We start from the raw sequence: 13,965 nt of genomic DNA on the forward strand, positions 1-13,965 counted from the left end.
TAGAAGGAAAACAAAGCCAGAGGATGAGATGGTCAGATGAAGTTAACAGACACCTCATGTTCTGTTATTACCAAGCAACAAACTTAGGAACCAACACAACTGGATACAGATCACAAGTATACACAACATTTATTACCAGATACCCAGAATTAAAATTTTTAACAGAACAACGACTTGCGGATCAGATTCGTGTAGTAATCAAAAATAACAGGATACCCCAGTCAGAATTAGAAAACATCAAACAACAAGTACAACAAATACTGGAACAAAATAATGTGCAGTCAGAAGAAGAAGAAGAAAATACAGTAACAAATACAGATATTAGACCATTCTTGCATAGACCACCAAATAACTCACAAGTCGAAACAACAATAACAACTATCAACACAATCATACACAACAAAATAAATGAAAATACAACTACGGAAGAGTTACAACTACTGGTTTATGTAGGAGCAATCACTACACTAAATATACACACTAGGCAGAGATCAGAACCAACCAAGACACAGAAGAAACCCACAAAACCAGCATGGCAACACAGGCTACAGATCAGAATAGAAAAACTGAGAAAAGACATCGGACAGCTAACACAATTTAAAATAAATGAAATATCAGACTAAAAACGAAAAAGGTTAGGTAAAATCTGACAACAAGAAGCGATAGAGCAGTTAGATGAAAAGAAGCAGAAACTACAAGCATTGGCCAAACGACTTAGAAGATACAAAAAAAGTGAAAATAAAAGGAAACAAAACCAAACATTCAACACAAACCAAAATAAATGTTACCAGACAATAGATAACACACACATTAAAATAGACAATCCACCAAACATAACAGACATGGAACACTTCTGGAGCAACATATGGTCAAACCCGGTACAACATAACAGACACGCAAGGTGGATACAAGCAGAAACAGACACATACAAGATGATACCACAAATGCCTAAAGTGATAATTTTGCAACATGAAGTTACACGAGCAATTAATTCTACGCACAATTGGAAAGCCCCTGGAAATGATAAAATAGCAAATTTCTGGCTAAAGAAGTTCACCTCAACACATTCACGTCTAACTAAATTATTTAACAGTTACAGTGCAGACCAATACACATTCCCTGATACACTTACACAAGGAATAACTTATCTGAAACCTAACGATCAAGCAGACACAGCAAACCCAGCTAAATATCGCCCCAGTACATGCCTACCAACAATATACAAAATATTAACACAGAAATTAATGACACATACAACACAGAACAAAATTATAAATGAAGAACAAAAAGGCTGCTGTAAAGGAGCACGAGGATGTAAAGAGCAACTGATAATAGATACAGAGGTGACATATCAAGCTAAAACTAAACAAAGGTCACTGCACTACACATACATTGATTACCAAAAAGCTTTTGATAGTGTACCCCACTCATGGTTACTACAGATATTGGAAATATACAAAGTAGATCCTAAATTAATACAGTTCCTAAACATAGTAATGAAAAATTGGAAAACCATGCTTAATATCCAAACAAATTCAAATAATATCACATCACAGCCAATACAGATTAAGTGTGGAATGTACCAAGGAGACTCATTAAGTCCTTTCTGGTTCTGCCTTGCTCTGAACCCACTATCCAACATGCTAAATAATACAAATTATGGATATAATATTACTGGAACATACCCACACAAAATAAAACATTTGCTGTACATGGATGATCTAAAACTACTGGCAGCAACAACTCAACCAATTAATAAAGATAACAGAAGTATTCAGCAATGATATAAATATGGCTTTTGGAACAGACAAATGTAAGAAAAATAGCAGAGTTAAGGGAAAACACACTATACAAGAAGATTACATATTGGATAACCACAGCAACCGCATAGAAGCGATGGAAAAAACAGATGCATATAAATATCTAGGATACAGACAAAAAATAGGAATAGATAATACAAATATTAAAGAAGAACTAAAAGAAAAATATAGACAAAGACTAACAAAAATACTGAAAACAGAATTGACAGCAAGAAACAAGACAAAAGCTATAAATACTTATGCTATACCAATATTGACCTACTCATTTGGAGTAGTGAAATGGAGTAACACAGACCTAGAAGCGCTCAATTCACTTACACGATCACAATGCCACAAATATAGAATACATCACATACATTCAGCAACAGAAAGATTCACATTAAGCAGAAAGGAAGGAGGAAGGGGATTTATCTACATAAAAAACCTACATTATGGACAGGTAGACAATTTAAGAAAATTCTTTACAGAATGAGCAGAAACTAGCAAAATACACAAAGCAGTCACTCATATAAATACATCAGCTACACCATTGCAATTTCATAACCACTTCTACAACCCATTAGATCACATAACATCAACGGATACGAAGAAAGTAAATTGGAAAAAGAAAACACTACATGGCAAGCACCCGTGTCATCTAACACAGCCACACATCGATCAAGACGCATCCAACACATGGCTAAGAAAAGGCAATATATACAGTGAGATGGAAGGATTCATCATTGCAATACAGGATCAAACAATAAACACCATATATTACAGCAAGCATATTATTAAAGATCCCAATACCACAACAGATAAATGCAGGCTTTGCAAACAACAAATAGAAACAGTAGATCACATCACAAGCGGATGTACAATACTAGCAAATACAGAATACCCCAGAAGACAAGACAATGTAGCAAAAATAATACATCAACAACTTGCCATACAACATAAACTAATAAAACAACACGTTCCCACATACAAGTATGCACCAAAAAATGTACTGGAGAATGATGAATACAAATTATACTGGAACAGAACCATTATAACAGATAAAACAACACCACATAACAAACCTGACATCATACTCACCAATAAAAAGAAGAAATTAACACAACTAATCGAAATATCCATACCCAATACAACAAATATACAGAAGAAAACAGGAGAAAAAATTGAAAAATACGTCCAACTGGCTGAGGAAGTTAAGGACATGTGGCATCAGTACAAAGTTGACATTATACCAATTATACTATCAACTTCAGGAGTCATACCACACAATATCCACCAGTACATCAACGCAATACAGCTACATCCAAACATATATATACAACTACAGAAATCTGTAATTATTGATACATGTTCAATTACCCGAAAGTTCCTAAATGCAATGTAAGATATAGCGTACAGTTAAAAGGCAGTCACGCTTGATCAAGGTCTGCGTCACTTTCCATTTTCAACCAGACATAACGTCTGAGACAGGAAAGAATAATACTACAACAAGAAGAGAGAAGATTTGAGCTATGTCAAGTAAAAATAAATTCTAGCTGAACAAGGTACTGGTGCCACAATGCATATCACAGAAGTTTTTTTAATCGTATAGTTACTGGTTCAAATCTCTGTAGTAGCAACTATGGTTTTTTATTGTCATATAAATTCCACATATATATTAACAAATGGAAATGTTAATAAACAGATGTTGAATTACAGTTTTTTAATAACAATGTATTTTTATTTTTAATTGCCGGAAATAAATTAAAAATTAATGCAGTCAAACTGTATTACACAATATAATGTGAAGGTAACATTGTCCACAGACTTTAATTTGTATGTTAGCAGGATAAAGAAGACACATTGCCAAAATCTGCTCTATACCATGAGCGAGAGCAGTTTGTGGATGTCACTTTATAAAGTTTAGCTGTTTAAACTATAGTCAGGAGGATTCTGCTTGAACCCACATACTGTAGATTACTGTTGTCATGCTGCTTTTAAGAAGTGATGAAAGTTATTTGCTTCTGAATATTTTCCCTTCTATTATTGACAGACTTTAGAAGAATGTTTGGTGCATATGGACGTTGCATCACTTGATATTCATCAAGTAATGGGCTTGTGTTGGTCTCAGGGATTGTATAATGGCATTATATACATACATAATAAAGCTCTAATGGATTATGTAACACCACTACAAGAGCTTATGCCTATACTGCAAGCTGCTCTAGCAACAGGTAAAACAGCTTATTCATTTGTTCCTTTCAGTTTTGTATATGTAATTACTGACGATCCAATTGTAATATTTCTTCTTCTTTTTTTTCCCAAGGAAAAAGTCACAAATGATCTGCCTGCTTTTGCTATATTGTGTCAGAATAGTCATGTAAAATTTTATCAGTTTAGAAAATATAGCTGCAAAATCTTTGATTAAATTGGAAATATGTGGGAGCTATTCTTAAAATTTCGGTTCAGTCATTGCTCGGTATAATGACACCAGCAAAAATGAGAAATTTCAAGCCCATTGTTGATGATGGCTGAAGAAAACTTCAATTGTAATCTCTATTTCTTATTGATTCATGAGTTTTGTTACACCTTCTGCCTAGATCTACATAACAGGTAGTTATTGTTACAAAAGAGTTATCACAGCTACAAAGAGAGTTGTTCACAGTGCCCAAAGATTGAGGAAAAAATAGACAAAAGTGGAAAGAATTCTTTTTCTCTGTTGTTTACAGGTAACAATGAGCAACAGGTAAAAGTGGGAGAGATGAGGCAATTCTTGGCTGTTCTGCACCATGTCAGTGTGATTTTGCTGCATGCCCTAATTGCAGTACTGTACTTCCATTATGTTAGTGGTTTCCTTTATGCTTGCAAAGTGAGATGTGGTACACCATTTATAATTTGAGTTCATACTATGCAACTGCACAAATTATTGTCCCCGAGAGTGAGAAAAATGTTGAAACTGTAGCAGCACTTACCAAAGCAGAACTATTTTAAGTGAAACAGGCCTCGTCAGGAACCACATATTCCATCCTAGTTTTATTGTTTTAGAAAATGAGACATGATTTTTTGTGTTAATGAGATTTAAACTGTCTCAGTTGGAAATGTTACAATTACTAAAATTTTCCTGGTTATTATACCATTTTCTTTTTTAATTATTGATTGGTGTTTTTGTGTTCTCCTTTCTTTTGTAACTCATGAGGGCAACAGGACAACATATTCGATACATTTGTCATCTTCACTCAAAAGACTGGTTTTATGCAGCTATGCACAGTAGTGTATCCTGTACAAGCCTCCTCATCTCTGTATAACTACTGCAACCTGCATCCATTTGAACCAACTTATGGTCTCTTGCTACAATCCCCCCTCCCCAATTCTCTCTCTCTCTCTCTCTCTCTCTCTTCTATTACCTGGCTGAAAATTATTTTATCAACCAATCCCTTCTTATGCCACAAATTTATTCCCCCCATCCGTTGGATTCATTGCCTCCTCATTAGTTATTCCATCTTCCCATTAATCTTCAGCAAAACACTCTCGCACTGACTTAATGAACCCATGATGAAATGCACCGCTTGTTTCAAAAGGCTATGTACTTAGTTACAAGAGACACTGAATTATCAAACTCTTAATTGGTGTTCCTTTGTGATGGCACTGCCTTGGTTCAGAAATGGTAACAATGGATCAGACTTATAAAGTATATGTTCTTGGTGTAAATGACTCTATGAAGGCTCAAATATCAGTATTGGTTATGTGGATCAACTCACTAGAATTGAGAACTGACTTGAAATAAGAATACTATATAAATGAGTGACAGCTTAGTGCAGCAAACCCAACATCTCCCATGCATGTTTGTTGTTACTCTAATCTGAAGCATATATTTTCATACTTGATTTAGTTACTAGTTGAGTACGTCCATTCGAAGTTGTTTTAGAGTCAGATAATTTCCATAATCTGTCTTTGGCTATATACCCTCTGAGGCAGTTACAAGATCTTAATTTTCCTAGAAGCTCCTTGAAACTATGAATTTTTATGCAGAAGTATGATTCAGCACTGCAGTTTCCAGATAGCTCTCGTTTGAATGTTAATTCCTCATACTTTTCAGTTGCCTTTTTTTCCATCCTCGTTGTTACCTTGTTATTGTTGTTATTAATGGACAAATTTCTTCAGAATTATGTTTCTCAGAACTATGAACACCATTATCTGCAGAAAAAATAATTTGCAGTTTACTGCATGCTATTTGACATTTTTCGTATGTGATCATAATCAATATTTCACCATCTGCATGTGTATTACAATCTTTTTATTACAGTCTCATTTGTGTAACTGTCTTTATACTAACACTTCACCTTTTTTCCAATTGAATGGCTCAGTGGTGGAAGAGTTGATCCCAACAGACTGTAAAAGGGATAAAATTGTAAGTGACTTTTGAAACCAGCAGAAGAGCATCATGATGAAGCCAGGGCACTATCAAGTCAGTTGCAGCCAAAGAAGGGGCTACAGAGTCAGTGACTTCACAGCACTAGAGTGACAACGGACAAACTTGCCGTCAACATCTGATACAGCTTGCAGGACTGTTGCAACCTAGTTATGACTGCCAGAAGGTCACCAACACATTCCAAATATTTGTCACAGCACACTAGCCATGGTAAACAACAGAAATCAGCACACAGATGTGATATTTAAGGACACTTGAACCAGTCAGTCTTTGTCAAACAGTTGTGATGCGGAGCCTTACTACTCCGCGACATGCTGGTGACTCAGATGCTTCTGACTCAGCATTTCATCCAAGTGTCGCCAGGAAAGGGTAGGATGCAATGTCATAAGAAATTGCATTCAATGATCAGTTACCATTCAAAGACACAGCCATGGAAGAACAGACAGATTTTTGGAGCTTGATACAATTTGTACGCAAAGCATCTGTCCTGATACCACCTACTCCAATCAAGGGCTCTACCAATTGGCACCACCCAGCTACAGCAAGGGCCATCGGGCACAGAGGCCGCCGCCAGGAGTTCTGATGCTCTGGAATAACAAGCAACCACTCCTGGACATATTTGAGTAGGCTACAGTTCAGGTATCAGTAGTGGGATCCCTGTGTTGTCAGGGGGATCAGCCAGATGGGTACGTAACAGCTCCACCACAAGGACTGACTACATGTGCTAGTGACCTAGCAGGGTGGAGGGAGGGGCTATGGCAGAGAAGAAAGGGGGAGAAGGAAGGGTAGAGAGAAATCCACACCTTAGGTGCTAGGGAGGCAGCACTTCCTCAAATGGCTCACACTACAGACAAAAAATTTAGAAGTGGAGCTCAAACCCCATAGGAGGACCAAAAATGCCAAAACGGAAGGGTGACAGAAAAAATGTAAGGGGAACAAAACCACATGGAATACAGGAAACCAAGAGAACAGCCAGGTCGACATAAGTAAGAACCCAGAGAGACAGGAAGGAGGGGGCTGCAAGGAAGGAGCGTGGATGTGGAGGTCAGAGCATGGGGAGGAAAATGCAGCCCAGGAAATAAGCATGGGCTGCAATAGCCTGGGGTCTCATGGGCACCATGCATGAACTATTGAAAGAACCATCAGTTCGGGTGGGGGGGGTGCCATCACTCCTTGGCGTGAAGAGTAACTGTCTTCTGTTGGTGGAGGGTGCGGTGGGGAGAGGGGGCAGAGATGGCTGGACCAGTGATGGTGGCAGAGCACAGAGCTGCCCATAGTGCCCACAGGCTTAATAGGGGGCAGGCAGCAGTTCATGTCCTGGCTGAGTCAGAAGCATCTGAGTCACCAGCATGTCGCGGAGTAGTAAGGACTCTCATAGTGTCTGCACATTGCTCCATATGGATATTGTTAGTTCATGGATCCCACTGTTTTCCCCATTGGAAGCAGTTGCCGTCTGGGTCCACTTGAACTCTGTGGTCACAGTGTGCAATCTCTATCTCCCTACTGACATTCTACCTACATCTGGTACCATGGCCGCCCTCCTTCAGCATCTTTCCACTCCCTTGCTCCTCCTTGGGGATTTTAATGCCCATCACCATTTGTGGGGCAGCGCTTTTTCATCTAGTCAGGGGCTCCTCATTGACCAATTTCTTGCAGGTCACGACCTGTGCCGCCTTGATGGTAGTTCCCCTACTCATTTTAGTGCCATGTATGGCACTTTCCTGCCATTGATCTTTAGCTCTCTTCCTCCTTCCTTACACAGTCACCACATTATGACCTCTGTGATAGTGGCAACTTCCCTTTGATTCTCTAGTTCCCTTCCCGCCTCCCGATGACCACATTACCCAGCTCGGCTTTCCATCGTGCTAGTTGGCCTCTATGTTCTGCGCTCATAGGCAGCACACCATCTCTACTAACTTTTGCCTGTCCTCATTCTCCCAACCTTTCTTGTACCGCGAGTTCAACTGCCTTTGCTTCCTGAGCATTCTCCGAATTGCGCTGTTAAACCACGGTGGGTCTTTTCCATCTGCAACCTATTTTTTTGGCACATACTTGTCCAATGCATGATTTACAATGTGTTTAAAATTTGCCCATAATTCTTCTATGTCCATCGTACTGGAAGTAAATGAAGTCGATTCATTTACTAAGTGGGATGCTAACAACTGCTTATCTGCTCTTTCTAGTAAGAATACTCTCCTAACCTTCTTGACCGACTTTTTAAATTTTGTAACCATAGTCGTAATGACATCATGATCACTAATCCCTGTCTCAAGACTGACACTGTCGATGAGGTCTGGTCTGTTCGTGGCTACCAGATCTAAAATATTTCCATTACGCGTTGGCTGTTGATTTAGCTGCTCAAGACAGTTTTCGGATAATGTGTTCAAAAGTAATTCACACGACGGCTTGTCTGTACCACCTGTAATGAATCCATAGATATCCCTGTCTATACTAGGTAGGTTGAAGTCACCTCCGACTAATACAGCATGATCCGGGTACTTCTGCGATACAGAATGTAGACTCCCTTTGAATGATTCTAGAACTGTCACGGTTGGACCTGGTGCCCGGTAATAACAACATAAGTCACAAAACGATTACTGATTTCGCTCTGTAACAAAAAATATTAACTAGGAATAGTCTAAATAAATTAGGAAATTGATTACATACATGAACCATGGACCTTGCCATTGGTGGGGAGGCTTGCATGCCTCAGCGATACAGACAGCCATACCACAGGTGCAACCACAACGGAGGGGTGTCTGTTGAAAGGCCAGACAAATGTGTGGTTCCTGAAGAGAGGTAGCAGTCTTTTCAGTAGTTGCAGGGGCAACAGTCTGGATGATTGACTGATATGGCCTTGCAACATTAACCAAAACGGTCTTGCTGTGCTGGTACTGCGAATGGCTAAAAGCAAGGGGAAAATACAGCCGTAATTTTTCCCAAGGGCATGCAGCTTTACTGTATGGTTAAATGATGATGGTGTCCATTTGGGTAAAATATTCCAGAGGTAAAATATTCCCTCATTCGGATCTCCTTGCGGAGGCTACTCAGGAGGACGTCATTATCAGGAGAAACAAAACTGGCATTCTGTGGTTCGGAGCATGGAATGTCAGATCTCTTAATTGGGCAGGTAGGTTAGAAAATTTTAAAAGGGAAATGGATAGGTTAAAGTTAGATATAGTGGGAATTAGTGAAGTTCGGTGGCAGGAGGAACAAGACTTTTGGTCAGGTAAATACAGGGTTATAAATACAAAATCAAATAGGGGTAATGCAGGAGTAGGTTTAATAATGAATAAAAAAATAGGAGCAAGGGTAAGCTACTATGAACAGCATAGTGAATGCATTATTGTAACCCAGATAGGCATGAAGCCCATGCCTACCACAGTACTAAAAGTTTATATGCCAGCTAGCCTGCAGATGACGCAGACAGTGAAGAAATGTTTGATGAGAGAAAAGAAATCATTCAGATAGTGAGGTGAGATGAAAATTTAATAGTCATGAGTGACTGGAATTTAATAGTAGGAAGAGAAGGAAAAGTAGTAGGTGGATATGGAATGGGGGTAAGGAAAGAAAGAGGAAGCTGCTTTGAAGGTTTTGTGAAGAGCATACCTTAATCGTAGCCAACACTGGTTTTATGAATCATGAAAGAAGGTTGTATATGTGGAAGAGGCCTGGAGAGACTGGAATATTTCAGATAGATTATATAATGGTAAGATAGAGATTTAGGAACCAGATTTTAAATTGTAAGACATTTCCAGGGGCAGATGTGGACTCTGACCACAATTTCTTGGTTATGAACTGTAGGCTAAAACTGAAGAAACTGCAAAAAAGTAGGAATTTAAGGAGATGGGACTGGGACAAACTGAAAGAACTAGAGGTTGTAGAGTGTTTCAGAGAGAGCATTAGGGAACGATTGACAAGAACGGGTGAAAGAAATACAATAGAAGAAGAATGGGTAGCTTTGACAGATGAAATAGTGAAGGCAACAGAGGATCAGGTAGGTAAAAAGATGAGGGCTCGTAGAAATCCTTGGGTAACAGAAGAGATATTGAATTTAATTGATGAAAGGAGAAAATTCAAAAAGTGCAGTAAATGAAGCAGGCAAAACAGAATACAAACATATCAAAAATGAGATGGATGGGAAGTGCAAAATGGCTAAGCAGGGATGGCTAGAGGACAAATTTAAGGATGTAGAGGCATATATCACTAGGAGTTAGACAGATACTGCCCACAGGAAAATTAAAGAGACCTTTGGAGTCAAAAGAACCACTTCTATGAATATCAATAGCTCAGATGGAAAAAATTGTAGAATATGCAGTATATGTTTCTAGGCAGCTTAACTGAGAAGAAAGGAACTATTCAACAACTGGAAATAAATTCTGACATTAATATTCTGAATAATTTACTTCAGATGTCATTTATATGAATGTACTTTCAAAGTAATAACTGACCTTGCAGCTGTCAAATGGTTACCAAGACATAAAGATCCAAGTAGTAACGTAACTAGATGGGCATTGTGTCTCAGTGAGTTTGATTTTGAAGTAGTGCATCCTTCAGGAAGGTTACACGCAAATGCAGACGATCTAAGCTGCAAAGTACGCACTGTGAAATGTGCTAGTACATATGAATATGGATGGATCAAAGCACAAAACAGTGGTCCAGATAGCCCAGCAGTTCACCAGGCAGCCATAGTTCAACATGGAGGATGGCGTATTGTACAGAAAGATGAAATGCAGGCTACACATCATAGTCCCAGAGTGTCTATGAAACAGTGTTGAGGCAAGCTCGTGATTTGATTTTGGGAGAAAATGCTGTTTGTAGAGTGACAGAATGGAGAGTAGCACAAAATTACTGGTGGATAACATGCAGACATGATGTAGATCGTTACTTAAGGAACTGTATACCACGTGTGCCATGGGCAGAGCTCAGTTATCAAAACTTATGTTACAAAGGCTACCTGAGGTACATAAACCATTTCAAATGCTTGGGTTGGATGACCTAGGACCTTTTGCAAAAAAAACTAGCAGTAAACCTGTATGTTTCGACAATAATCAATCATTTTTTCATGTTTCATTTCTATGACAGCCATACCGTATCAGCAGGCTGAAACAGTAGCACATGCAGTGGTAAACCAGTGGATGCTCAAGTTTGGAACACCTGGAACAGTAAGAAACAAACTTTATGTGCAGTTTTAAGAAGCAGTTATGCCAGTTACTGCACATTAAGAAACTTCAGATTAGTGCATTACATCCACATGTAAATGGTCAAACAGAAAAGGTTTATCGGACAATTGTGAAGATGTTAAGTTACTAAGTTAACTCACAGCTTGACAACTGGAATGTTTTAATTGCATACCTCACGGTAGTATACAATTCAAAAACCCATGAGAACATAGGTTTGTTGCACTATGAGATTGTTTTTGGTCAGAATATGCCATCTTCTTCTGAGTTTTTTAAGCCTCCACCAGAAAGGGATAGTTCGCCAGTGAAAAATTTCTCCAAATGGCTAAAAACCATTTGGCAACAAGTCAAAAAGGTGAAGACAAAATCCTTGGAACCACAAGACAGGACACATAAGAAGAAAGCAGTTTTACCTAAGTATCACATACATCAATCAAGTATGTTGACCAACCCATATGTACCAAAAGGAAAAACTAGGAAGTTTGTGACATTTTATTAAGGCCCCTTTCAGGTTATAGAAATGACATCACATGTTAACATTAAGGTAAAACTCCCAACTTGCTCCACGATAGTCCACGACAATCAGATTCATCCTTTTAAGGGAACTGTAGAGGTGCTGCCCCATATCAGCAGTGTCTTCAAAAGAGGGGAGGAAGAACCTGGGGAAAACGGGAAAAAAAGCAAAAGATTAGGCAAGGAAAGCAAGACAGTTCTGTAACCATCATGTCATGTCACTATGCATTTAGGCTACGAGTGGGGATAATAAGGTAATTAGAGAATAGTGGGATAACTGTGAACGCATTGCATTTATGAAATTCGTGTGTTTTATTATGAATTATTCAAGTTAGGTGCTGTGTGGTTATATGTGTATTTTAGCAAAGGCTGGATTGAAGATGATGTTATTTTTGTGAAAGAGGATTATGCAATTGAACATAAATCAAACATTTGGTGTAAGTTCTAGATTGAAAGAACTTTAGATGAAACTATACTTGCAGTATTACTAATGGCAGCTTAGTTTTGCTCTTGGGTTGACAGGGAAAACACTGACATGTGCAGTAAATAAGTTAATTACATTTGTGAAGAGTGCACATTCTACTTTATGATGTAGTTGTTTGTTCTCAACAGGCTTGAACAGAAGGTAGATGGTCGCTGGGGATGAGTGTGTATGGATTCATGTATTAGTTGTAGACTTTTAGCTTTATGGGGAGAGATTTTGTTTGTACTCAGCTTATTTATGTAAGAAGAAGGGCAATTAATGTCAGACAGTTCCATTCTGAATCTACTCTTAAGAGATTTTACCCACAGGAAACCTTACATTCCTAAATAACTCGTATCAAATGTTCACACAGCATGGCAATGTTTCAGTGGAACAACTGTAAAGAAGTGTTGCAATGAACATCAGCATTGACTGGTAGTTGTAGAATCCTCAACCTCAGCTGCCTGTGTAATTTTCACAATAACTGGAATTTTATGCTACCAACTCAAGTGGAAAATAATCCAAATCCCATCCCTTCTAATCTTCAACCTGTGAATTCAAACTTGTCACAATGGCACCAACAACAGACGACGTCACGAGTGGCAAAGTGCAACATGGACAAAGACCTCTGTGTAGAGATAAGTGCTAGTAAAGTCAAGCAAATAGTGTACAATGTGATTCCATGATTGGAGGAGCAAATCTGAAGTGTAAATAACTGGGGTTCCATTTCAGTAAAATTCAAAAGCTAGTTTTCTCTGTGGGCAGGGAGGAATGTAAAGGGATAAAGTTATAAGTGAGTCTAAATGGAGTCCTTACAAAACCAGGGCAATGCTAAGCAAGCTGCAGCCGGTGAAGGTGTTGCATGTCAGCAACTTTGCAACACTGTGTTGTCGACAGATGACACTTGCTGCCAACTTCTGGCGCAGCCTGCAAGACTGTTGCAACCTAGTTACGACAGCCAGAAGGTCACGAACACATTCCTGACAGTTCATCGTGACACACAACTGCATTAAACAACAGAAATCAGCACGGAGAAGCAGTATTTAAGAACGCTTGAACCATCCCATGATCTGGACAGCTGGGCAGTGATGTGACATGAAGCCTGTGCTACTCCGTGCCGTACCACTGACTCGGATGGCTCTGCCTCAGCCTCAGCTGACACACAAACTGCTGCTCATCACCTACGCACCTTGGCACCAGAGGCAGCTCCATGTTCCGGCACCATCCCTAGAGTACCATGCCAAAATCCAGCCATCTCTGCCTCCACTACTACACTCCAAGCCCGGGAGTGTGATGCAGCCTGACATCACTGTGGTCACTGCCACCAGCCACACTCATTTACAGCCAGAAACGGGTGAATGTAGTGATGCAGCACCAGACATTCAACAGGGGACGCACAGTCAGCAGCTGGCGACCATCGCCTTATATTGTCCATGCCAACCACTAGTGATTGTAATCAAGCCTCAGTAAAGAAGTCATTGTAACCTTCATCAGACCTTCTTCAGCTGCCCAACATCCTCCCTCAGCAGAGAATTCTAACCCATGCTAAACTATCAGAGCCAGCCTGTTATTGGAAATGAGCTA

General features: G+C 39.2%; 1 protein-coding gene across 1 annotated transcript in view; it reads left to right on the top strand.

Annotated features, from left to right (window-relative positions):
• The window catches only part of LOC124606769 (vacuolar protein sorting-associated protein 8 homolog), a 196,609-nt gene that overhangs the window by 97,985 nt on the left and 84,659 nt on the right, over positions 1–13,965 (top strand). The window contains exon 12 of the mRNA XM_047138823.1: positions 3,850–4,030. Coding sequence (XP_046994779.1) covers positions 3,850–4,030 — 181 coding nt within the window. The remainder of the gene's footprint in view (positions 1–3,849; positions 4,031–13,965) is intronic.

The sequence above is a fragment of the Schistocerca americana genome, chromosome 3 (genome assembly GCF_021461395.2).
Source record: "Schistocerca americana isolate TAMUIC-IGC-003095 chromosome 3, iqSchAmer2.1, whole genome shotgun sequence".
NCBI lineage: Eukaryota > Metazoa > Arthropoda > Insecta > Orthoptera > Acrididae > Schistocerca > Schistocerca americana.